The following is a 26616-nucleotide window of genomic DNA, read 5'->3' as shown; positions in this document are numbered from 1 at the left end:
CACCCAGGTCTGATACGTAAGGCTAACAAAGGACCAGATAATGAGGTAACCAATAAGGCTTAGGAGAACGGTGACCTGTACGCGAGTGGTACGCCCCGAACATGGAGCGAATAGAGTCTCGAAGAAGAAAGCGTCTGAAAACAGATCCGACAGTACGGCGAAGTCTAGCGGCCGCTGGTTCTAGAGTTGTGAGTGGCTTAGGTGGAGTGTGTGAAGGCAAATTATATATGCGGTGCAATGTCCAACAGAGCAATATGCTCCCAATTGTTACCCACAAAATGCCCGCAGAGAGCATACTTAGATCGTGTGCTGAGTAGACCAGATCCAAGTATTCACATGAACCTTTATCGTTGGTGCAAGGCACTGCGCGATCTACATACCCCAATGTTGCTCGGAGGTGCGTTGCATCACTGAGATTCTGGATGTGCCGAGCATCCAGCGCAGTATGTATTCTAGACATTACGATCAACATCGTTTTGATCAGATGCAACGAATTATTGCGGTTTTAGACAGCTTCATGAGCATAATTTGAGAGTAATGTATGCTTTAGAGTTAAGTCATCATTGAACTAGATATAAGTTAGATATATGCATATTGACCCCGGGCCCGAGTAAGGTTCGACAGTGGCGCCGGCAAGCTGCTGTGGCCAGTGATCTTGTGGTTAGAGAGGCTCGGGAATCAGCCACCTCTTCTCAAGCAATTCTGTTCCGCGCTACTCCACTGCAGCAGCTACTACGAGCGATCATTCATGCTATTATTACCTTTGGAGCAGCCTATGTAATCATGCTTCTTGCCATGTACTTCAATGGCTATATTATCATTTGTATCATTCTGGGTTCCGGCATTGGCAAGTTCGTTCGCCACTGACTTTCTGTTAGAATTGATCTAGCATCGAGGGAAGATGGAAAGATCATTACCCAAGACCGCGTTGCAGACACGCATATGCTGCGATTAGCAAACAATGCCCTCTGGCTGTCACTGGACCTGAGCAGATGGTTTGTCGATAAGCAAAATGCTAAGTTCATCAGCAGACTATATCTTTAATTGTTGGTTCATAGATAATAATAAATAGACCCGTTAAAAATTGACGTTACTTTGCCGGGCTTCCTGCACTTGGCTCTTTTTTATATTTTTTCTTTTCGCTTCCCTAATTCCTCTTGCTCCCCCACTCAAACCTCCGTGTAAGGCCGCTCATTTCTTTATGGGATAATGCAATAAGCTACCATCGTACGGACGAAATTTGTGATCTAAACACTACCTATAGTTCCATAAGTGTAAACTTAGTTGTAACGAATTTTACGTAAGTTCATCTACTATGCACGATGCTCCATTGCTAAGCGTCTTTTTTGCTTTGGCCAGAAATCGCTATTTGAGTAAATATTTCATTATCCCTCAAGACGTCCCGTTAGTTGCTCCTCTACACCCAACGTCTAGATTTTCACATTCTATCAACTCCACGCGGCTACCACCAGATCCATATAGACATGTCAACTCCTTTATTAGTATTACCGCGTCCCGGTGCTGCGCCGCCTGACAAGAGGCGATCCATATCTGCACCATCTGAAAGCGCCTTCATTGCAACATTTGGCAGTTTAATGCCTCAAGCATCATTTCTGCAAACACCGAATGGAAGAGCCGCAATCTATGAGCTGCCACCCTCGTCCTCCTCGCCCGCAGATGCCACAAATGCGATATCCCGCGTCCTCTTTGTGCATGGCATCCAGACCTCTGCAATTGGCTTGCAACCACTAGCAAGCGCTCTCTCTGCACGTTTTCCATTTGCCAAATGCGTACTTGTTGACCTCTGGGGCCATGGGCTCACAGACACCCCACTAGTAGCCCACGATGCAGCTCTATTCCACAGTCTACTGGAATCTGTAATGGTGCACCTCGGATGGGACAACGCTCATTTAGTTGGCTTCTCATTTGGCGCATCAGCAACTGCAAGTTTTGCGGCAGCAAAGCCAGAGCGTGTGGCTTCCATGGCTCTTGTTGCACCTGCAGGTTTCATCCGGCAAGGAGAGTTTGAAGAATTACACAGAAGCTACTTGCGTGGCGGTGAAGGTATAGAAGAGCAGGCGAAACAGTGGATTCTGCAACTCCTAGAGGGCGGAGACCTAGTTGTCCCGGCCGACTGGAAAGAGAGAGTTGCCAAAGGTGAGGTGGTCGCTGAGGCAGTCAGAGACTGGCAAATGAAGAACCATGAGGGTCACGTAGCGAGTGTAGTAGCCATATTCAGAGATGGCGGGGTTTTAGACAATGACGACGAATTTCTGAAAGCAGCGAGCACAGGTATCAAAACTTTCTGTATTCTTGGAGAGTTGGACGATATAGTTAGCGGAAAGGATTTGCTCGACGTTGGGATGAAGGATTATGTGGTCGTACCACAAGCTGGACATGCTGTTATACGAGAAAAGGTTCCAGAGGTCGCCAAGTTAATTGAGGAGTTCTGGAAAACGCTTGAGTAAGCTATGTAGCAAGTCCATATCCTCTATCTAATAGACCACTGTTTGCTGTTAGTGAGCGATTGGGGAAGTTGTAAAAAAAGCCTTGTGTGTTGCGATACTGACTACGGAATCTTGGAAACCGCCACATCTTCCGTTCGCAACCCCCATAACTCACGTTGTGAATTTAACCCCAAATGGGTACACGGTTAGACACAGGTAGAAATTAACTTTTACAGCAAGGTTTTGGAGGCTCAATCTATTGTTTGCCTCTGCTTCCAAGATGAAAGTGGTGCTTTAAGGTTGGGTTCAATGACAGCGACGCATGAAAGAGGCCCACCAAATTGCAAGAAAGCTAGAAGTGAGAGACTAGTGTAGCGTCAGAAATGGTAAAATGGTAAGAGAGCCATTTGAGATGCATAAAGAAGAGGAGAGATGGTATTGCGGGTTAAATAATATTACAATCCGCGGGGGATGTTTGCATTCTTTTGGCTCATTGGTGAGTCTTCACAGCTGAGAGTTTAGAGAATCTTTCTCCTCTGTCCATTCGGTAAATTCATACGGGATGTTGTTGATCAATTGTTGCTCATACAACTGTTCGCTTCTCTGATCCTTCCTTGTTCAACTCTGCCTTCATCGCCGTCAATGCCTTCTCCAACTCTGCACCCAAATCACAGTTCCAAATCTCTCTGATTGGGACGTCAATAACAGCCTTTAGTTTCTCAAGATCGTCCCCTATATCAGGTCTCTGCAGATCCAAGAGTTCTCCCTGTCGACGTCCATGGATCTGGACAAATTTGGCCCGTGGCATACGCACACTCTCGTAAGCCTTGAATGCGGCGAGGAGATCAGATGACGAGCGACACTCGCCGAGGACGTGAGAGAGGATATACGCGTCTTCCAGTGCTTGGCCGGCACCGGCCCCTTGGTGAGGAGCACATGCGTGTGCGCTGTCGCCCAGGAGCAGGAGGCGGAGATCTTGGGACGAGTACGTTGGGAAATCGGGGGAAAGATCGAAGATGCCCCAGTGGTCGGTGCTCTCCATAAGCTAAATTCCAAGTCAGTACACTGAACTTCACTTTTAGTCACTGCTTTATTGGCGAAGCATACCGAGAATATCTTTTGGCATTCCTCTCCAAAGCCCCCAAAGTCGGCTGCTAAATCTTTTCGTTCCATTCGCTTAACCCATTCGCCCTCCCAAACTCCACTCTTGGTAGTGCTGAATGCAACGACGTTCATTACATCGCCATTAGCGACGGGGAAAGTGAGCACATGGCCCCCTTTGCCAATAAACATGAAGCGGTTCTGGGCCTTCTCTTCTCCTATGGCAGCAATGGCTTTATCCATCGGTATCAGCCCGCGATAGGCATGCTTCCCTGTGAACACTGGCTGGGAGAGGGGATTGCCTTTTCCCAACACGAACTCCCTGCATACGGACCGAATGCCATCGCACCCAATAACCGCGTCCGCTTCTGCGGTAGTGCCATCGGCAAATTTGAGTACAGTTTTGCCTCTATTCTCATCCCGTGAAAGGTCTGTCAACCTCTTGCCAAACTCGGCCATGCTTCCAGGCACAAGTTTGATGAGCTCGTCCACAAAATGGGCACGGTGAGCCGTGCTGTGGCGCTCTGTCGCCGAGAGTTTGGGAGATATGATGTGGGTCCCGGTAGGTAGGCCATGAAGCTCGTGTGCCAGTATAAAATCAAAGTATGTATCTTTCTTTGACTCCCAGCCTACGCTCGTCGATATTCTAGCGTACGCCTCTCCGACAGTCGGATGTATAAGGCTCATAGCCCGAATAGAATTGGCACCAAAGAAAACGCCGGCTGCCATGTTTCAGTGACCGTCATTAATACACGTAAGAAGTACCGTAATCCAATCATCAAGTCTCTTTCACGGTACAGGGCTGGTACTCACCCCCAATCTCGGAGAACTTAGAGGCAGCCTCATAGAATTTGATTCTGATATGGCCATGTTGTTGCAAGCCAATAGCTAAAGAGAGCCCACCAATCCCTCCACCGACGATTGCTATGTCAATAGGCTCTCGATCTTGTACGGAACCCATTTTCTCTTGCAATAACGCTGAACAGCACAACCGTGGCTAAATGAAACAGATATCCTTGATATGCTGCCAATGAGGTAAGCCGTAAAGTCGTGAGCCGGAGTTCTAGTAGACAGGTAGCGGCGTTTCCAAAGTGTGAGAAAACTAGCTGAGTGTAACCTTGGAACTAGGCCTCGTCTTATCTACGGCTAACAATCCTTCGGGGAAGTACACGCTTTGTCCCGGTCACAATGAATTGCACGATACTAGCGTGCAGTGGTTCATGAGGCGGGGCACGAGCCCGGGTGTGATATCCATTCACGGAATGCTACGGAGTAGAAACCTCTGTTATATGTACCCCTGCATAACATGCCCAGAAGCCTCGCCTGAGAACCCCTACCACAATGCGCTCTTGCCAGCAGTATTACTTTGCTCACCATGCACTGTGCTCAGTATTGGTGCCTAGATTGAGATTTTGATGCATTTGGTTGATCTTACGCTGAGCCGTTCGGCCGGTAACAGGCACATGATCCCTGTCACATCCTCTGAGTATGCTGCATCAACCTTTTCCGGATTATTGAACCGAATCCAGGCTTCTAGACTTTTCATTGCTGATATATGGTCTGAGGTTTGGTAAAAAGGGGGGACTGGCATTAATTCATCATTGAGAGGAATCGCAAAAACTTCCAAATTTGAACTGGTTCCCCTCTTCCAACATGGTTTACACGTATCCGGCTACTCCCGTTCATTAGAACGTGACATCTCAAGGCCTCTTTGTAGCACAAGCAACCATATACAATGACTTATCCACCCAAATGAAGAATTAAGGAGCACAGAAAGAATTGAGACGTACTGGGGTGCACTGACACAGCGGCATTTGAAAGATATCTCCGTATAATACTCCGCGGACGCTGGCATAATCTGTTCCCTGGTATTGTCACCGTAGCATCCGTATCAAAGAAGGGTTGAATCGGCAAACTGACCCCTGTATGCTCATCTAGCATGGCTGACCATGCACTAAATGGCACAGTTACCTATGGTCACTGGACTGGCCGTATTCAAGAGTGGTTGGCCGCTTATGCTGAGGAGTACCTACCTGCGTAGTGTTGTGAAGGGAGGGGACACTGTGGTACCTGTTGCAGGGCCTCTGTTGATTCGCACTCTAAGGTTGATATATTCTGAGTTCGCTATAGAGAAGTAAAAGGGATTATAATTAGAAAAGCAATGACAAAATATCGCACCAATTTCAGAAGGCGTCTAACATTTCCTACTGGCAAATAGCCCATTCGCACTGATCCCAACGGTTTGCAGCTCTAGTATGTGTAGATGAAATGGGGGTGGGCGTCTCCCAGATTATCACCCTCTTCCTCCAGGAGGTGGTTTCGCTTCCCCAATCGCTTCTGTCGATTCTCGTACCAGAGGCCAGCCACATAAACACAGATTAGTCCAATTGCCATGCACATGAGGGAAAAGGTAGTCCTGAATCCTGTCCAGTAGAAAGGGGCTGCTTTGGATTGGAAAGAGAACGACGCAACAAATCCGCCACCGTTGCCCAGACCAATTTCCATACCCATGGCAAAGGCTGTCTTGTAAGATCCCGAAACGTTGTTCAAAAGCAGGATCCAAGCTCCAGGCAAGGCCGCGAAGGAACCAGAAGCGATGAGATACAAGGCTCCATATCGTGCATTTACCGAAACGTGCTCTTGGTTGAGAATAATAATATAGCCAATGATTGCAATAAAACAGCCTGCCAGGGCGACGCCAGCGCGGTGTTTTAATTTGTCTGAGATGTATGCACACGCTAGGGTGGTGGCTGACGCTGCAACGAAGATTGGAATCACCAGGGACTGGATTTTCTTCGGAGAGGATCCAGGCTTGAGAACTGAGACGATCGTTGGGGCAAACAGAGTGCATGAGTAAACGCTCGAGATGACGCCTACAATGATGAAAGCACTAAAGCTTTATGTTAGCACAATTATGTTATGCAGCCCGCTCCGGAAGTACTCTACCTGAGATAAATCTTCCAATCTGTGAGGCATCGGATGATAGCCTTGCGGTCCAACACATCCATACGGCCGATGATGCCGTCGAGACGAATGCGTTCTTCCAAGACGGCCTTCTCGCTCGGCTTGAGCCATTTCGCTGTAGCTGGCCAGTTGTTCATAAAGGGCCAGCAGAACAACGTGAGGGCAATTGTGATCGAACCCTCAATGACGAAGATCCATCTCCATCCATGCCATCCATTTGATGAATGGATGCTGGCAACAGCATAGGCCAACAGTCCACCGACGGCGTTGGAGAGCGCATTGCCCACATGGAGCATGCTCACACGCCATTGCAGCTCGTATCTTGGGTAGTATGCTGACAGCAAGAAGATGGAACCAGGGATCAGTCCCGCTTCTAAGATGCCAATGATAAGCCGTATAGCAACGAGACCGCCAAAGTTTTTGAGCAGGCCTTGAACAATTGTGAAGATCCCTACCCGATATGAGCACCTCGTCAATCGGATCGACTGTGTCACTTACCGAGAATTATGCATTCACCACAGAGCACGGTAGACGGTGTGAATCTTTTGACTAGCCAGTTGCTCGGAACCTGTCATCGCTTGTGAGTAAGATATAAATTGATGTTGGTTGGTTGGGCGTGACTACCTCTGCCAGCATGAGGCCAATGAAAACGACAACTAGGTAAACACAAGTTAGATACAACAATGTCCGGCTTTTGTGGCGCAAGACTTACCCGTTGCAATGTTGAACTGGTTGGTCAAAGGATTCATCCCAAGGTCCTTCTCAAGACCCTGGATCCTCGCCGTGCCAATGTTGACGCGGTCGATCAAGGAGATGAACCATAATACAAAGAGTGGTGGCAGGAGATGCACGTCGAGTTTCCAAATAAGCTTACGATACTCGGCATTGGAGAGGGACTCTGCTGCATCCGCAGTCGTTGTGTCAGAGGGTGACATCGAGACTAAGCCCAAAGGCTTTTCTGCTGCGACCTCTGCGTCTAATTCCATGATTGCGTTCCGTGTGTGTTGCTGCTGCGTATGGTTGGGAACACTTCTGCCGCGTCTTGACAGGGTGTGTAGTTGTAGAAAACAAATCGAAGAAGAACAGAATGTGCGCTGCCTAAAGAAGACTTGACCTTTGATACCAACCCCCCTCGTACCAGTAGCTTCTCCTACAGCCGCCGTTGCAAGAAGCCCATTTCGGCCAACCCCAGCCAGTGATCACACACTGTGCTGAGCCAGATTCATCCACATCCACGCGACCAAGCCGGCAAACTCATCGCGGATTACCTCACTTTCTCTCCACATCTTTGGTTGTTGGTTCAGCTACAGAATGCCTAGAATGTCACGCTTGCGTCGCGGATGGGGATACTAGGCCGGGGCAAGGGGCCCCTGTCGAATCACAAACGGATGGGATTCCCGGTGGACGCGGCCCGTGCGAGACCACGGCCGGGAGGAAATTGCCTGGCGCGTTGTGGGGGAATCCGCAGCGCTACAAAAGAAGTTTATGTTGCGAAGATTCAAGGTCTGGCCCTAGCTCAAAGCCGGCGGCATCCATCACGGAGTGTCCTCGCAGGCTCTCGGCCGTGACCCTGTCACCTGGACCCTGGAACAGGACCCCTCTTCACGAAATCTTGGTCTGCCACCTTGCTTCCCCGAGTGGGGCCTGACAAAATATCTACACACCATCTTATTTGTACCTCTCATCTACCGAGACCAACGGGGTGCGGAGGAGGCATTACGTTTTGGTATAGTAGTAACAGCTCGCCTACCGTACAGTAGTACTCGTACTAGCATCATTACGAAGCCTGTGTAACGCTATGTCACTGGAGAGGCATTTTCAGGATTTGCCTGTATTCCGAACTCGTACGAGTTGGCCAAATGCCGGATTACGTGGAAAAGAAGCCTCCACACACATGTTGGTAAACCACAGCGCGTGGCAGAAATGAGCTCAAATAGACTCCCGTAGGCAGATGCCTGGTAAGATTCCTTTCTGTTGAATGTGATAATCAACAGGAGAGGCGATAGCATAATATAACAAGTGTTCGAGATCAGGCCATTCGGCACAGGATTCTTGATCGCAGGGGGGGCAAGACGAAAAGGGCGTGCTGCATACAGCAAGCATCCATGGCGGTTTGGTCCAGACACGCGTCTACACTAGCAAGGGACGGACTTCAGAATTCTACACTTGCAACCAACACACATACCGTAGAGTCGTATTGCATGGTAAATTTTCTCTCCTCTATGCCGTTATAAGTTAAGCTCAGGCTCTATTTATGTTTTCATCCCACTAATTCTTCAGCTCATGTAGCAATGGATTTTGGATTCGTTAGCTAAGGCGCTCTGGCTGAAGCAGCACCCTCGTCTTGAAACCTTTTTCCTGTCCTGTGATTGCCACTGGACTCAAGTCTACCTCTTGTCGAGATAATATCAAGCCAGAGTCACAAAAGCGTTCAGGATTCTGAGGCACAAAATTAGTCATAAATCACAATTTTTTACCGTGGCTGTTACTCATTATGTACGGAGTTTCGGCGTTCCGCTGTTGCAATACAACATTAGCAGCATGAAACGGCATAAACATTAAGTAATTAGACTGCAACATTCCTGTTGCTACGCATAGACTTGTCAACTGGTAGTGACAGTTTATTGAACAGAGCCCAGTTCCTGTCACATTTTACAAGTGGTTCTTGCTCGTGGACACCGATCTTTTGGCTCCCGTAATCTTAACAATGATCTCTCAACTGAGAAATGACTACACACGTGATTGTATTTTATTTTCAAGGCCAAAACAGCAGTTATACCACAGTGCATACTCGTACTCAATATTGGCTCACCTTGTCAGGGTCTCCTCGGCTGAATCCAGCTTTCGTAATGGTACCTGAACGAGTTACACATTGGTTGCAGCTTTTCAGCCACCATTGCCAATAAAGAAGTGTTCGAGACCTGTCAGATGTCGGTCAGTGATCATTCAAGCCACTGTAAGACAATTGGCTGAGATATCACCATGCTTTAGCCCCTTTTCCACAGCCAGGGCTATGGACAGGAGGAACACCGCACTCCCACCCCCCCTGGGGTATGTTTCAGCCACCGGTCCGGATAACACCCGGCAGCGGGTTGTGCCTACAAGATCCCATGTTAGCATTAATAGCAGTCTGCAAGTGCAGTCACTGCACATCACAGCATGCTGCCTCGTATAACATGTTGTTGGGCCAGAGTCGATACATCAGCAGCTGCAGCTGCAAGCAAAGTTAGATACGATTTGTGGACAAGTTCAATCAGCGATATGCTTCTCATGCTTTAATACTTCCAACTGCATGAGTGACGATATCGCTTTGCGGACAGCGACATAATGTAAGAGTGAACGATTCTGCATTAGATGTCTACGGCTTCACACGCATTGGGGACTTAAACATCCTGTCCATTTTATGGCTGACCGCACGTTTTCAGTTAGATTACATCTGATCTCCGCCACTAACAAGGCTGTCGTAGTAGTAGTTGTATCTTGGGACAATGCTAGGGCGCCCCTTGGGCCTGGGACATCCACGGATTCGGACGAAGCTTGGTCCACCTCATCTAGTGAAGCCAGGATCAAGGATGAGCTTAGCGGAAGAGCAATGTCTCGCTGTCCAACACCGTCGATTCCTTATAGATAGTGGGCTCTGTCAGATTGATTACTGCGAGTGCGATTCAATCGTCGAATCCTTGCCTAACAGCGAACCAGAATGATAGGCTGCAGCAATACCTGAGATCGGTACCGCTGACCTCTCATCACATTATCATTCTTTTGTCTTTTCATTGTTCTCGCATCCAGTCAATATTATGACGGCAACACCAGTCACTGTGCCCAACGGCCCAGACACGAAAAATGGATACACTTTTATCTACGTGAATATACCTCTACTCGTCCTTGCGACGGTTATTGTTGGATTCCGTGTATGGTGGCGGTGCATCAAAAACGGCGGCGGCGCACTGAACAAGGCCGATGTTTGCGTGGTCATCTGCTTGGTAATATGCTGTTTGCACAGATGTCTTTTGTATGCGGCTAACTCATAAACAGATTTTCAACATCATTCAAACAGCTTGTATAACAGTTGGTGAGGACTGTTTGATGCCGTATCAATCATATTCTGCTGCTAACTGAAGCTTTCAGCCATTTTGAACTGGGGCTTTGGACATCACGCCCCCTATCTCAACGCAGAACAGCGATACCACTCGTTGCTATACTTCTTCATATTTCAGTGCTTTGTCAAGAACACCGTCGCAATAACAAAGTTATCGTTTCTCTTCTTATACCTGGACATCTTTCCGCAGAAAAAGTTTCGAATTATCTGCTGGATACTTATCATTCAGATAGGTTGCGCCTTGATTGCCCTCAGTTTTACCACAATCTTTCAGTGCACTCCGGTTAAGTTCTCTTGGGACAAGACTATACCCGGACATTGGTCAGTCGTCTTGGTCGTTTTAGTGATAATGTAGGGCTAATATTGGACCAGTATCAACATTAAAGCGTTTTGGTACGGCCAATCAGGATGGAACACCCTCATGGACGTTGTCGTCCTCGTCTTGCCAATTCCTGTAATCTTAAAATTACAGATGAATCGTCGAGCAAAGCTCAGTGTCATCGCTGTCTTCGTTCTTGGAGCATTGTGAGTATTCCGGATAATTCTTGTCTCGCATCTCTAATACATCTCTCAGTGTATGCATCACCAGTATCGAACGGCTAATTAGTCTCAACTTCAATGCCACTTTTATCTTGGACTTTACCTGGGCAACTGGAACATCAGTCATCTGGACTCAAGTGGAAGCCACAGTCGGCGTGATTTGTGCCTGCGCTCCTTCGCTGAGAATGCCGCTGGCTCGATTCATCCCCTTCCTGTTTGGCTCTACAAAGCATGACCGTTCGTACGAATTAAGTGATGGTGTTCACGGCGAAGGCGCTCGATCAAACAATTGGAACAGTCAATCCAACCGCTCGAAGAGGCGTGGTGAATTTGATGATGGTATGGACGACTTGGAGACAAACTATAAGAGCGAAGGAAGCGAAGAAAGGATAATGGGCATCAAGAAGACTGTTAGCATCGACATGACATTTCAGGAAAGGCCGCACGATGCTGATCCAGATAACAAGTACACAGTATGATGGTCACTAGTGTCGATGCTGCGGTTCAGGAGAGTTGAATGATATAAATCTTTTTCTTTTTCCCTACATAATAGAGCAACTCACTGCCTACGTTGAACGAGTTAGAAGATGTCGAGTTGAAATTTTGTATTCCAGTGGAAGAGCTTTCTTTGGTTTTGTTTTTTAAACACACACTTACACGCGCACATGTATATTATCCAGCTGCCTCATATGCATATTTACGAACATGTACTATTCAGTCTCCAGATCCTCTATAAATTTAGGGTGTCCAGATATTGAACGGCAAATTACAACTCTTCTGCCCAGTCTACAGGCCTAGTGAACGGCCACCAGCTCCCCTTAACCGTACACAAGTGACCATCTTCCTCTTCCTTCCAATGCTGGGAACCCACGCAAGTAGGGCAATAAAAGAGATCTGTAGGGTCGTAATTCTTCTTCGCAGCCTCAAGGGTAGGTAAAATAGCCCCGAACTGGTTGGTTAGATAGTCAGGATCAAGCCAGTTGCCTTCGTTCAGATATGAACCAGTATCAGGGGCAAATGCTACTTGGGCCTTGCCTTTGTGGTATGTGACATCCTTTTGAGCAGCCGCAATATCTACATATGGTGTCAGGCTATCCCAGTTGCGCGAGACAATGTTTATTATCAGCGCTCGGCGGAACACGGGGTTGACACCTGAGAGTGGTAAATCTTTGGTCGCGGCACCACCGCCAGTCATGTCAATAACGGCCGATGTATTCTGTCCTGGTAGACCGGCAATTGCTTCGACCATTTGCCGTACCGCCGTTACATTGGCTAAATGCTTCTCCCCGAACAGGCGAGAAGACATGAGGATACCTCCACCAACCTCCGCGTCATGATGCATCAGTCCGGTTAAGTATGAATAGTAGTCGGGGAAAGTCAGGTAATCAACTGAGACATCAATTCCCCGGGATTTGAATACTGCCAGCTTCTCCATGATTGGCTCCATTGTTCTCTGAACCTCTTCGAGTGTTTGGTTGAAAACACCCGCGGCCTGCTGAAGCATACGAGACGGTGGCCCCAGGGATGACTTTCCATCCCATGCCGCCCATCCCGCGTAACCTTGCACGCCACCATCCAAAAGAGCGGGTATTTGTTGATACCAGGTAGTGATAGCATCAAGAAAGGCATCCAAGTCATCAGTGCCCTCTTGTGGTATGATTTGCAAGATAAGCCCGACCATGGGGGTTTCTGGATATGTGCGGACTGTTGCACTCGTGACGATGCCGTATGTGCTGGGACCTCCGCCACGAAGAGCCTGGAACAAGTCTGGGTTGGAGCATGGGCTGGCTAAGACCTTTGAGCCATCGGCCAGAACGACGTTAAATTCCAGGACCTGGTCAGATCCAAGGCCATATTCATGCATTGCTGCTCCATGTCCACCACCTTGAAGATATCCACCGATAATTCCAACTGTGGAACAGGTACCGCCTACGACGACAACACCATTATCGTGAGCAGCTGGATAAACATCTCCCCAGGTGAAGCCTCCGCCAATGCGCGCGGCGCTACCGCCCCAGTAGAAATCACCGCCTAATTGGACATCGGTGCATGATTCCGTGGGAATATATGTCTTGTTAAATTCCAATGCCTTGGTGGGATCATCTCGCAGATAGTGAGTCCATATCAGCAGACCCCCTCTTCCGCTGGAACGACCGAGGAGGTCATGACCACTCTGCTTGACGGAAACACGAATGTTATACCTGGCAGCAAACTTCAACCCCGCGCTGATGGCGGCGGGTGTGGTGGCATTAATGCTATATACAGCAGTGTCCCCGAGAGAGCATGTCGAAGAATTTCGTCCCGGAACATGGCATGACCACTCATGTGGGAAATCATAGCCGCCTGGAAATTTTGCATGAAATGCTGAGTCGTGGAAGTTTGCCTGAATGAAGGCGCAAGCCTCTGCATCTTGATGAGGCCCAGGGTAGCACGGTGCTGCGACTGGAACGGTTCTAATCAGATTTCCAGATACTGTATTGTTCAGTGACGCCCATGCCTGGTCGGAAGGCCAGCAGCGGTCACCGTATAGCTACGTAGATTTCATCATATTAGAAAAGTCTCGTTTCCAATATGTGGATTGTGAAATGCACGCTTCGAAGGGCCATGTCACCTACACATTTGCATGCTGCATCAACATTTTGGACCAACCCTGTTAGCACCGTAGCAAGAGTGGCAAAATATATAGCTTTCACCACCATATTAGTGTATTGCAGCTGCCTAGATACTACGTTTGATAATTGCGCGGATCATGAAGGCTTGAAAATCACCACTTTAAATATTCTCTCTGCAACGGCAGATCCTTCAATAGTATATATACCTGTCTCATCTTAATACTATAGCTGTCATTTGTGGCACTCGATTTTTATTTGGGATGAGAAAATTAATGCCCTGTTCAATGCAGTATCACTAGTATCAAGCAAACTGCTTACTCGACTGATTTATTATGAGCATAATACACGGCATGTTGGTTTGCGCACGCGCAAGGACCCTCTGCATGCTTACTGGTAAACTTGTCATCTCACAGCCAACTTCATCCAAGAACTAGAAGCAGCATACAAGATAGGCGTTGTGAGTCATTATGCCATTTGATGTGCTACCCTGAAACTCTTCTATGCTGCTGCAGTAATCCAGCCGATGTAATATCTTTCATAATTTCTCTTTGCCTGGTTATTCTCTACTTTACTTCAAAATGTAGGTGTCCCACGGCCACAGTCATCGTGACTAGATACTAAAAGAAGCAGCTCTGCGATTTTTTTAAGCAACGGCAGATAAGATCAGCGGCATCGGCGGTAATATCTAGGTTACAACATGGTTTCAATCATACCATGGATCTTATCTATTGATGCTTAGTCTATGAATAACATTAATTTCACTGTCAGCCCCCTTCAGACGCAGAGATTCCACAGCGTGTGACGCACCTGCAAATGGAGTCAAAGTTTAATGTCAAATTATATGATATATCTATCCACAAAGCCTGAATTGATCATGATAAACGATCAAATAGACGGAATAGAAGAATTGTACCTTGGCGATCAAACTGGCAACTAGTATTACCAGAGTTATAAATGGAAGTACGTTCACTGCTGGGTGATAATAAATTACACTTCAATTTGGCTGGCATAGAATCACATGTCCTTGTGGTTTTGCAATTTCCCCGTAAGGCGTTTCACTGTATGTTGTTCTCCGTTATTCCACTTTCACTTCCAATTGCCTAAAATAGACCTTAGAGCACCACATCATTCATAAACATGGTTCACTCGAGTCTCGTTGTCCATCACGTCTGGATTTTGTGCTTATTCCATAACCATTGCTGGCCACGCAATCTTGATAAATGGAAAATTGTGACGCTGTTATGCAGGCTTACTGTAGGCACAGTTATGCAAACCTGCCTACGGAGTAGATCCAGTACTATTCCCATTATGGCAACCTCAATTAGGTCCACAGTAAGCTATGAGGGGTTTGAAGTCGTAAAAGTAAGCTACTGCGCTAAAGATGTCAGCATTTGTGGAGGAGCCGGTAACACCGGAAGGGCAAACACGCCGAGGTATCAATATGAGATCCTTCATTATGAGTAGTTTTGGTAGCAAGGCCAATTTGAATGAATGGAAACATGTCTGCCACAAGAACAGCATTAGCAAAAAGGGTTCACGTAGTAGGAAACTTCATTTGTCTAGAACAACACACAACGACGACGGTTTCGGGCTTCCCTCCCAAATTTGAGCTAGTGTTCTTGGACGAGCGCCCTTTGCCGTATTAGTTAGTGGATACGACCCAAGGTGCTCATGTTGTTGGTTCAGCGTCGCATTTTGCAAAAGTCCGCCAGGGCATACGGAATACAGGCCTCCAAACTGGGAAGTTGGACAGGCAGCCACGAAAATTTATGTCACTGCAATGTTCTAGGCATAAAATACGAGTACTTCGTAGTATGACTATGATATGTCAAATTCGTATTAATGGGGGCTTTCGGATAACGCCCACGATGAATCCATTGCAAATAAACGCAGGAACCCAGACACAAGAGTGCAATTGAGGGCAAAGTGAAAAGCAACACGCGGTATGCAAGTGTAGATTTGTACTAAAAGAGCGTTTTCAATAGCCACTTCATATGCTTCCAGACGCCAGCAGAAATATTTACCTTTTGTGGCGTTGAGAATGTTGATTATCTCCAATTATGTATCAGCACGTAATTTATGCATAACCACAGACAGGTAGATAACTGGTGTTCATTTGACCAAAGGGATACCAGTTGGGTATTAAGAACGGAGTACGGAGAACTTACAAACATCACCCTGTACGACAAAGAGAAATCTACGCCGAAGAACATTTCTTGTTACATCTCTTTCTTTTAAATTTAATAATAGCTTTGTAAACGTGTAACAGTCCTGGAAGGGGTTTGCCGCGTCTCATGGCAGCTTTATCAGTCCAACAATTTGTAAAAATTATGCCACAATTCTCCTCTTGGAATTTTGACTTGGTGACTGCTATGGTCGCTACTATAGAATGCTATGTATCTGGCATATTTTGACTTTCTCAGCCGACGCTTGTGGTATTGATGCTGCGAGATTATTACTCGCCAAAATCTGCCATCAAGCCTTTTAGTTCAGGATTTAGATAGGCTACCGGAAGACTTGCTGCGGTTGACTATACAATATATATCTACATCACCCCCCGAATGTTAGTTCACAGAAGCAATAACCACCTCGCTTACCTCACTCTATGCTTCCCCATTTATGATGCTTTAAGTTTATTGAGCTTTGTATAAGTACTCGACTGTACAAGCACGTGGAGTATTAACTACTGTCTGTAATTCCATCTTCATCAGGGTACTGCGCTGTTGGATAACTCTTTTTAGAGGCTAATATTTCTGAGTATTGCTATTTTCACCGTAGAATATTGCTATTTTCACCGTAGTGGTCCGTGCCAGTACTGAAATTAATGTGCACACACCACCGATCCCATCAATTCACACCTGATTACAGTGCGGCGCCCTGGCTCGCCATGTACTTTGCGACATCACACAAGACCTTCAACATCACGAGTTCGATATCGCGATAGATTCCGTCACCGGCGATGATGCCGTTGATCCGCCGCTATCGTCAGAGCTATCACACAGCGCTGGCCTCGATAGTTGCCGCGGCCTTCGAGACCGACCTCAAGACCCAATCTAAGGGCGAGGAAGTCATTGAAGTCATTACGGCCACCCAGATCGAAGAAGGCGGGCTGGATAAACTAGCCAGTCGGTGAGAAGTGTTTACGTTAAATTGGAAAGACCGAAAAAGTAATATTTGAAGGAATCGGCGTAGATATATTGATGATGATCTTCCTTCCCCATGTGTTGTACTGTATTCTGGTGTGCGGGTGTGGTAATTGCGATTAAGGGGGTAAATCTAACTCGCGATATGGAGTACTACGGTGAAAATAGCAATATTCTACGGTGAAAATAGCAATACTCATATTTCTTACTTGATGATTATGTATCTATTCGAATCCCAAATCATGTGGTGAAAGTTGGTTTAAAAGGTTCATTTGCAAACATAATTGGGTGTGGAAATTTTAGAGCTCACGGTACTTAATCCCAATTCAATGTGATCAACCAAATACCTCACACGTGCGCTACTAAATATGCCTGAGTAACAATGCTGGCCGATGAAGCATCATTTTCATCTACCTCATTTTTCGGCTTCTTTTAGTGAATCGGTAGCAATTACAGTCTTTGGCTTCTTGTTATGGTGTCCTACATAGATTGCCACCCTTGACAAATCCCGACGATAACATTGCCGTCTCCATGAGGTTGGTTTAGCTTGCCAATATTAAAGCTTCGTGTCTCATCAATACGTATTACTGAACAGGATTTTGTGCAAGTTTCGTAACGACCAAAATATTGAAAAGACAGTTGTCCTTGCAGGGCCCGTCAATTATCGCACAGTTGTTCCTCGCTTTCCGTTGGTAGTAAACCATCGGTATAACTCTTATTGATCTTCGTATTATTTTTGGATGACGTTCCGTTCGAATTCATTTCGATTGCACCTTTATAAACTGCTTTTGAGTTGTCGACGGCAGCACTGTTGCTGCCAGTGAGATCAGTGGCTTTGCCAGCTCCCAACTTATTTTGTCGCCAGCAGCTCCAGAAAGCCTTCAGAGCGGGCATATTGGCGGCAATAATTCCAATGGACATCTCAGCACTGCTAATAATGACCATTTTCCCCAAAGAGTATGTAAAATCGGGTGACTTTGAGAACTCAATCAGAATAATTGCACGTAGACCACCAATGAGGACGGCAGAGCCACCCGTTGTCAGTACAACAAGTACAGCGACTCGTCTTTTTAGAGACATTTGTAATGTCCAAATTGTCGGCAGCGGGAGAAATAGTATGCAAACATCAACAAACAAATTCTAGTAGTTCAATTTCTGTCAGCTATATCTCTTCAAAATGGTATGCCAATCATTTGCGTTGGACTTGACCAATATGATAGCTGCAGGCAGCTTTCAGACCTACATACGAGAGAATAAGGAACGAAATATGTTCTGTTGAATTTGAGTTAACTTCAATCTCCTGGTATCAAGCAGTCATGGTACAAACATGGTAGTATTCAGGCATTTGGCGTCTGGATATAATTCTGGGGCATAGAACGCCTTCAAAGGACGGCACTGTAATGAATAAAGAAGCCAAATGGCTATCGTCGACAACATATGGAATCCGATTATGGCCCAAAGAAATTGCAAAAATAGCTGCGTTTCAGATAGCCGGAAGAAGAACAGAAGAAAGCACATCTTCACAGCAAATTGCATGAAGACGTACCAATATTCTTCAAGTAGCAGGCCCTAGAATTTATGGCGGAGTTGATATAGCAGCTCATATTTTATCTCCCAAAGAAGTATCTACCTTGAGAAGTATCGTCATCCACTCGGGATGATCTTGCATAACTTTTGTGATATGCCTGCGAGGTAATATTGTTAGCGTCTCTCCCCATATCTCATTGAATCATAACAGTTGCTCCAAACTGAGAGGGGAGATAAGTCTATGCCACTTACATTCCGGCACCAAATTCGAGAAAAAAATACAGGAGAGCTTGTTGGAAGGAAAAGAAGATCTGCGGTTATTAAACCTTATGGTGTCAGTTGCCAACCTCAGATAGCTGTGAAGATTCGTACGAACCAACAAAGACGCCATGGCCCAGTCGTCCCAGCCAAAGGACTTCATGGAATAACCTCGAACCCATATTCGCATACCGATGGTAATCATGGCGAGGATATAAAGCAGCGAGATGATAATATATGAAAGTGGGCGGAGGTCCTCCATCTTTGTCTTACGATAGTATACATTAGTATAGGGATTGGAATGCCTTGGCGCGAACTTTAAGGAAGAGAAGAGAAAGTGGCGATTTGTATCGAACCTTCAACCGTTTACATTTCGCGAGCCCCTTAAACAATAACCGTCATAACTAATATTACAAACAAGGATAGCTGGAAGCACACATATCTTGGAATTGATCTACAGCACAGAGTACAATTTGGGCATTGGTTCGCTTATTTCCGCTTCCCCGTCCCATGCTAGTACAAACATCCATAGGAGTCATATATGCATGCTTTACTCAAGTAAGGATTAGTCGACCTGATATTTTGGGGAATCATACCCATAATTGTTGACCTGTCAGATTCCCATGGGGAGAATGTGGTTGCATTTACTCCATAATATTCGTTGGCTGTTTATCATCATCAAAGCCAACAGCCTACACCCCAGATTGAACTCTGAAGCTACCCCAAGTTTATAAACGGGGTGTCGTCTTCTCTACACACCATTGTTAATTTGTCTGATACAGCTCTACCAGTAGCATACGAGTACGTAATCCGTATCTCATAATTAACTTACACGAATGCTACTTCCTACACGAAGTTGGTCTCCGAGACTCGACCCCTGTGCCTGCTCCACAGGGCACAAGAATTGCCTGGATAAGATTCTCCTGGCACAGGTAGCCTTTTAGGCAAGTTTATGACCCAACGGTTCACAGCACTTCTTACAGCTAAGAACAAGTCATTTCTGCATTACACCCCAAGGTCCTTCTCTACACATTTCACACCTTCACAGTGTCTTGTTTTCCCCCTTATGTCGAGATTCAAACCTATAATAACCAGCATTTAGGATGGCTCGAGCATTTTACGATGCTTTTAGTACGGCGTTACAAGCTTCATGGGAGCTGTCAGCACTGGTTGCACTACTAGCCGGTGTCGCTTCCCACCATTTAATCTTTCGGCCCTTCGAGATTGATGGCTATGCTTGGCAGATCCTTTTTATCTTTCTTGGTTCAGTGTTCATCTTAGTCATCGGCTATATACAACTTGCTGGCTATGGAGTTATGTTGGCTCTGTGCCGTGTCTCGCTTATCGCAACTACATACAGCTCTGGTGCCGCGATTAGCATCTTCATGTATAGAGCATTCTTTCATCCACTCAATCGCTTTCCAGGTCCATTCTTGGCTAAAATTTCCCGATTTTATGCCATGAATAATGCTGCTAAGAACATTAAAGCATTTGAAGATATTCGAAGCCTCCATAAGAAATATGGAGACATAGTTCGAGTTGGTGAGACATCTGCTTATATCCATCTTAATAGTCGAAAACTAAGCTTTATACTTCGAAAAACAAAGGCCCGCGCGAGCTCTCCATCAATCGCCCGTCTGCTATCAGTGTTATTTACGAACCCCCTACACGAACAACAAGATCGCCATGGTATGCACAGGTCTCAAACGATGTTACCAAAATTTCCCTAAATTCCACTCGGGTTCTCAAAGTACATAAGCTTCGCAAGAAGGTCTGGGAAAGAGGTCTTAGTTTCCGAGGTATGAATGGAGTCTTCCTAGCTCTTCATAAGAGCAAATCATGTGGCATCGTGCTAACTGTGAACAGCTCTGGCTGTTTATGCACCACGAATACAGGCTAAAGTAGATCTTCTGCTATCAAAAATTGCTAACCATTGTGGCCGCCCAATTGACATGACAGAATACGCTATGTTTTTTGGCTTCGACGTGATGGGTGATATCGGTGCGTGAATTTTAAGAATATTTTGATACGGTTATGTTTCAAAGCGCCTGAACTCACATCATGTTGCCAGGATTTTCCAAAGATTTCCATATGCTAGAGCTGGAAAGTGAGCATCTCGCTATCAAGGGCGTTCATGAGAGCATGCTGGCCATCGGTGTTCTAGGCACAGTACCGTGGCTACTGTCCATGATATCTAAGGTGCCTGGTGCAGCAGCAAGCTTTTCTCGATTTACTACATGGTGCCATCGGGAACTGCAGAAAAAGCGTGAGGTAAGATTTACCGCAGCCCTTGAACCCTCGGAAAATGCAAGGAGACTAACTAGACGAGCAAGATTGTGGCCAGTGAAGCTGCTGCGTTGAAGGATCAAGATCCGCGAGATATAATATCCTGGCTGTTGAAAGCCCTCAGCGAAGGTGATCCTTCTGCCCCACCTGGTGAAATAGCAATCCAAGAAGACGCTCGCCTCTTGATTATAGCTGGAAGGTAGGCAAACATGTCTCTTTAGAACCGGATATCGCACTGACGAAATATTGCAGTGACACAACCAGCGCCGCTCTTTCAAATGCGTAAGTATGATTTCAGGCAACTTTTTTTCCCCAAATTCCTTCTTCTATATGCATTTTATGGTATGTGGAATATTTTCTTTTAACAGGAGGGGCTTCTCAGGCTCTATTATCTCGCCAGCAACCCGAATAGCTATCAGCGTCTTCAAGCGGCGATTAAAGAAGAATTCCCTGGGGGCATCAATGATTGGACATATGATAAAAATATCCCATATCTAGACTACGTCATTCAGGAGACATTGAGACTAAAGCCCTCCGTCCCAGGCGGCTTGCCTCGTGTCACGCCCCCACAAGGCCTTATGATTGACGACGACTTCATTCCGGGAGATACAGTTATCGCCGTCCCAACATACACAGTACAACGTGACGCACGTTTTTGGTCAGACGCCGATGCTTTCAAGCCCGAGAGATGGGAGAATCTGTCCACGGAAAAATCCCCATGGATTCCGTTTACAAGAGGCCAATGGGCATGTCCCGGTAGAAATCTAGCTATGATGGAGCTTCGCATGGCTCTTAGCCACATTGCACTCCGTTATAGTATGTCCTTTGCTCATGCAGATGCTAGTAAAATCTTTGACAATGGAGTCATGGATACGTTTACGTTGACACTTCCGCCGTTGCATCTTATCTTTACGCCTTTATAAATGCGACGATTCCTGGCCCCGGTCTTGCAAACAATTCAGATGTTATTAACGAGATGAGAGATGGAATGGATCATTTCACCTCATAAGGGAGTCTTTGAACCAATTCGCACAGGCTTTTGGGACAATTGTATTATGGCCTGGGTTATTACTGGTGTTTGTCTCATGATGCCGGATTGTTGTAATTTGCCTATCTGGTGGTATTCCCTTTGCATGATTCTGCGCTATTAGCCGCAGCAGTAGTATATTTCCATAAAGTGTCGGCTACTGTCGCTACCCAGCAGTTATTTGGGCATCGCCGCGTGTTGTCGGGCGCATTTAATACATCTGTAGGCTTCGAAACGGACCCTGTACATGAGGTACATGTACCAATGCTTCCGAAGTTTTTAGTCCCTGTTTCCAGTAGTGAGGGTATCAAAAATTATTTCCTCCTTCTTCCAAAGCATCAAGTGTGCCTTAATTCATTGAGAAAAATCATGTCATGATGGGATGTTAGCGTTCTTTCTACTTTAAACTAATATTTCCAAGTCGCCCGGCCATAATAATACCTCGAACCCGACCACAGGTACCTCCTTTACTATGACTGGAAACTTGGACGCTGTGTAATAGATCACTCTTCCTCATTTTGCATCGGCACTCTCAACCCACTGGGTCACCGTCTTATCTTATAGGGGCAGTCGGGAGGGCGGGCTGGTCATTCATTTTCCTCCAACTTCATCTACATAAGCCTACGACCTGACAGTCGCATTTTTATTGTCATATCAGATCAATATTATACATATATCTGCATCATTGGTGCCGACTTTGTCATCATTGAAGTTTTTATAGCATTCTAGGAGTATACACAAAGACATACGGCAAATTAATATTACTGCACGCTTGATTGAGTGACGCAAATTTAATTATGTACATTACTACGTAGAAAACGACAGCTTTGCTGAGTACGGTACATGTACTCAATATTAATTATTGGTATTTCAAGCTTATCTGGTTAAAATAAACCTTTTCAGGTTGCTTTCGGCTGCATACCCAAGGTACTGATGCATGCTAAAAGCGCCATGTATGTAATGATGTACTCGACGCTTACAATGCTTATGCCAGTTTAAAAGTTTATTGTTTGCTCCCTTTATTAACTGACATAGGCCCTGTTTCAGAAAGTTCCTTGCTCGTCGCATCAAACTTTTGATCGCATTTCTGAACTGTACTTGAGAACTGCAAGCACAAATAACATAATCATGTCCCAATACGACCTCATCGGAGCATCGTATAACGTTGTCGAAAACCTTCCTTATAGAGCCGTTGAAAAGTACAATGTATACATGGCCATCAAACCATTGCTTAAGCCAGGTACATCTGTTATCGAATTTGCATGTGGTACAGGATTCTATTCATCACACATTCTTACTTGGGGTGCTGCATATGTGACTGGCATGGATATCTCGCCCGCGATGCTGGAAAGTGCGACAAATCGATTACCATCACAAGTTGCTTCCGGAACTGCGCGATTTGTAGTCGGAGATGGTACAATGTCGACATCATTCGCCCCCGATGATAGTTACGGGCATTTTGATTTGGCTTTTGGGGCCTGGTTTCTCAACTATGCTCCGAGCAAAGAGAAATTAATAGCTATGTTTGAGAGTATCTCTCTCAATCTCAAATCAGGTGGTGTATTTGTGGGAGTTGTTCCGCACCCAACGGATGACCTAGCAAAACGAGCAGAGGATTACAAAAATGCTTCCCTGAATCAATTCTTCCCGCGCAACGAATATTTAGATGAGTTGGACTCAGGTGACGGTTGGAGGTTACGGGTTTTCTTAAGTAACGATGGGGTGGACTTTATGACTTGGCACATGAAAAAGAGTGTGTATGAAGAAGCTGCAAGGCTCGGTGGCATGAAAGGCAAACTGGAGTGGAGAAGAGAGACACTAGGTAGAGAGGTCCAGAGAGAGCAGTTTGGTTTGACAGCTGATGAATGGCAAGTGAGAGTGGCAAACCCTCATTGCGGGATATTGTTAGTTTGGAAAGACTGAATGTCAATTACGAAAGGCAGAACTAAGGAATCTCGAGAGATCCAACTGCTGGGACAGAACACGTCAACATGCGAAACCCGTAGTGTTGAATACATTGCGAAATGAAAGGAGGTTAGGCATAGGATTGGCTTAAGAAAAATACTACGCACGTGCACACTCACTATATGTTTCATTTCATCAGCATTTTATAGCAGGATCTGAATAGATACGGCCTTTTGTATTTTTATTTACTCCAATAACATATCTATAGCTCAATCGAGAAAATTGGTGGCGGTATTCTTGGTCAGAATGAAGTGAGATAGGATGCTCTGCATGTGGCCATATTGATGCGGACTACAGGGGACATAATTGCTAGAGTCCGGCTATATCGAAATAGTTCACGATGAAAGCATTATTCTAGTATCATGGGAAGTAGCATAGTTGTAACGATCACTTTGAAGTTACAAAGTTTCTACTGCATAAACTAGATGCAGTGGAATTATCATGAAAATAGTGAACAGTTGCAAGGATAATATCAGGCGCCCTACCGACTGCAGAGAGATGTAAACTACCTGTCCAAGGATAACCATGGCCCAAGCATAGACCCTCTGTATACTGGGTTTGGAGTTTGCAGCAGTCGGATGGTGCAAAAAGCAAGATATGCAGATTTGTTTTCTTTCATATATATTTTTCGGTGAAGTAATATCCTTAACCTGCTACTAGTATACGTATCATGGCACGAAAGTAGCATACTGCGATGGTACTGGATGCTTTAATTGTACGAATACTTTCGATGCATACTCGTATGACGTAAAATACATCTACGTCGTCTTATTGAGCAGTTAATTTCCGAGCCATAATAGGTACCAATACCCCTGAAGAAACGCTTATGAAAGCGTCCCACATTCTTACAGTTAAACGCGCGGCATGTGTAAGTTCAGCTATTTTTTTCGGGGAACAATGTGGGCTTGTCAATGCCGACAGGGACAATCGGAGAGCATGTGGATGGTTGACCCATTCAGTGACAGGATGATTGCTAATGCGACTGGGGCGGTGAGCTTTGTTTCAAAACGTAAAGAGAATAAGGGTAATCGCAAAGACTTTATAGCTCAATATAAAATGTTCGATATAGAACCATACTTATGGGCGTTGTCTAACCCAATACCACTTAATCCTCCTCATACAATCTTTCAACTCCTCATGTCTCGATTTTTAACCATAGCCCTCCTCCTTGGGCAGTCTCTTGCCTATGACACTATTCTCGGCTTTAATTCACACCCATTGGTTGAGACGCGGTCACTTGATGAAATATACCATGCTGCTCTCAAGGAGGGTGGAATTGTTACCGTGTGGCATGGAGGTGACGAAAAGGACCAACAAGAGACTCTAAAAAGTACTTTCGAAGACCGCTTTCCTGGGATGACCCTAAATATTACTGTGGACCTCTCGAAATATCTCGACGGCAAAATCGACCAACAATTATATAATAATGACGTTTCCGTTGATAGCATAATTCTTCAGACACTTCAAGACTTCCCGCGTTGGCAACAAGAAGGCGCCTTGCTCAACTATGCCCCCGTCGGATTTGATAAGGTATATCCCGCATTCAAGGATTCTATATCGGCTTCGTGGTACGGGTATAGCATCTTTTTCTGGAGCATCTCATGGAACACTGAAAAGCTACCAAATGTCAAGAATATATCTTCCTATAGCAATTTCTTGGAGCCGGAGTTCAAGAACAAACTTGTCCTAACATATCCCAATGACGATGATGCTGTTCTCTTTGCGTTTTATCAGATGTGAGTTGACTATTTCGAAACAACAAGAATATTTGGCTAATAAATGATCATTAGTATGCAACAACTTGGAACCAAGTGGTTTGATGGCCTTCTGAAGCAAAATCCTCGATGGGTCCGTGGGACTGCTACCCCTCTTACCCTTGTGAGCGCGGCCAATTACTCTCAGTCGGCTACATTTACGAGCTTTGGCGGATTTAACCCGGGCAAAAATATTAAAATTGCCTTCCCAATTGATGCAAATTTCGTTAGTTGGCCTCAAACTGCTGCGATACTGAAGAATGCGCCACATCCGGAGGGCGCAAAACTCTTCCATAACTATCTTCTTAGTGCCGAATATCAACAGACTGTTAGCTTGAGTGTTCGACAGGACATCAAGTCTTCTGGCTCACCATATTCTGACATAATGCAGACACCTCATACAAATCCGACGGCATTTGCTCGGTTTATGGAGGATCGTGTTACTGTTGAGCGATTGAGATTCTTCTTCGAGAACCGCCTGGGGTCTGCGCAAGGGCTAAGCCCATTGATAGATGATATTTAGAAATGACGCGCTCGGAATTGTATATCTTTTTATGTTTACATAACTAACTGTTTATGATAACACTTAGATCTCTAGATGTGGTGATCAATGGGGCTTGGAGGAAAATAAAAGACCATACGTTGAAGTAGCATGAACCGATAGACAGCTGTCAGTACAGTACAACTTAAGACCTTCCTGGAAGCAAAATTTGGAAACATGGAATGTTTTATATCGGCGATATCAAAAAGCCTTCTTCGGAGATCAAATTCACCGCTTGTTACCAAGTTTGGTGTCTGGTGGAGTTAGTTATAACTCCATACAAGCCCGACACCGACAAATGGACTCTTAGCTGTAGCTGTAAAATGTATATAAAGCTTTCGTAAAATCGTCC

General features: G+C 45.7%; 8 protein-coding genes across 8 annotated transcripts; 5 read left to right on the top strand and 3 right to left on the bottom strand.

Moving 5' to 3' along the window:
- Window positions 1–1484: 1484 nt before the first annotated feature.
- On the top strand, window positions 1485–2468 carry T069G_07733 (alpha/beta hydrolase family domain-containing protein; the record flags this gene model as incomplete). The annotated part of the gene is made up of 1 exon (XM_056174943.1): window positions 1485–2468. One exon carries the CDS (start codon window positions 1485–1487, stop codon window positions 2466–2468), a length of 984 nt encoding a protein of 327 aa, XP_056025892.1.
- Window positions 2469–3030: 562 nt separating this feature from the next.
- On the bottom strand, window positions 3031–4509 carry T069G_07732 (FAD binding domain-containing protein; the record flags this gene model as incomplete). Its single annotated transcript, XM_056174942.1, has 3 exons — window positions 3031–3492; window positions 3555–4270; window positions 4362–4509. The coding sequence occupies 3 exons, from the start codon at window positions 4507–4509 to the stop codon at window positions 3031–3033; spliced, it is 1326 nt and encodes a 441-aa protein (XP_056025891.1).
- A 1289-nt stretch (window positions 4510–5798) lies between these two features.
- Window positions 5799–7498, bottom strand: T069G_07731 (major facilitator superfamily domain-containing protein; the record flags this gene model as incomplete). The annotated part of the gene is made up of 6 exons (XM_056174941.1): window positions 5799–6438; window positions 6495–6513; window positions 6559–6963; window positions 7011–7080; window positions 7137–7168; window positions 7225–7498. The coding sequence occupies 6 exons, from the start codon at window positions 7496–7498 to the stop codon at window positions 5799–5801; spliced, it is 1440 nt and encodes a 479-aa protein (XP_056025890.1).
- Window positions 7499–10309: 2811 nt separating this feature from the next.
- On the top strand, window positions 10310–11630 carry T069G_07730 (uncharacterized protein; the record flags this gene model as incomplete). The annotated part of the gene is made up of 5 exons (XM_056174940.1): window positions 10310–10495; window positions 10548–10584; window positions 10641–10932; window positions 10984–11136; window positions 11186–11630. 5 exons carry the CDS (start codon window positions 10310–10312, stop codon window positions 11628–11630), a joined length of 1113 nt encoding a protein of 370 aa, XP_056025889.1.
- Window positions 11631–11917: 287 nt separating this feature from the next.
- On the bottom strand, window positions 11918–13850 carry T069G_07729 (FAD binding domain-containing protein; the record flags this gene model as incomplete). Its single annotated transcript, XM_056174939.1, has 3 exons — window positions 11918–12367; window positions 12419–13681; window positions 13767–13850. The coding sequence occupies 3 exons, from the start codon at window positions 13848–13850 to the stop codon at window positions 11918–11920; spliced, it is 1797 nt and encodes a 598-aa protein (XP_056025888.1).
- A 6301-nt stretch (window positions 13851–20151) lies between these two features.
- T069G_07728 (cytochrome p450 domain-containing protein) lies at window positions 20152–21900 on the top strand (the record flags this gene model as incomplete). Its single annotated transcript, XM_056174938.1, has 7 exons — window positions 20152–20233; window positions 20299–20490; window positions 20558–20692; window positions 20763–20962; window positions 21055–21176; window positions 21230–21259; window positions 21360–21900. The coding sequence occupies 7 exons, from the start codon at window positions 20152–20154 to the stop codon at window positions 21898–21900; spliced, it is 1302 nt and encodes a 433-aa protein (XP_056025887.1).
- A 1232-nt stretch (window positions 21901–23132) lies between these two features.
- On the top strand, window positions 23133–23927 carry T069G_07727 (methyltransferase domain-containing protein; the record flags this gene model as incomplete). Its single annotated transcript, XM_056174937.1, has 1 exon — window positions 23133–23927. The coding sequence occupies one exon, from the start codon at window positions 23133–23135 to the stop codon at window positions 23925–23927; it is 795 nt and encodes a 264-aa protein (XP_056025886.1).
- Window positions 23928–25106: 1179 nt separating this feature from the next.
- On the top strand, window positions 25107–26246 carry T069G_07726 (bacterial extracellular solute-binding protein domain-containing protein; the record flags this gene model as incomplete). The annotated part of the gene is made up of 2 exons (XM_056174936.1): window positions 25107–25705; window positions 25760–26246. The coding sequence occupies 2 exons, from the start codon at window positions 25107–25109 to the stop codon at window positions 26244–26246; spliced, it is 1086 nt and encodes a 361-aa protein (XP_056025885.1).
- Between the last annotated feature and the right edge of the window lie 370 nt (window positions 26247–26616).

Source organism: Trichoderma breve, chromosome 5 (genome assembly GCF_028502605.1).
Source record: "Trichoderma breve strain T069 chromosome 5, whole genome shotgun sequence".
Classification (NCBI taxonomy): Eukaryota; Fungi; Ascomycota; class Sordariomycetes; order Hypocreales; family Hypocreaceae; genus Trichoderma; species Trichoderma breve.
The sequence above is the reverse complement of the archived record's forward strand: the minus strand, read 5'-3'. Positions and strand labels throughout refer to the sequence as shown.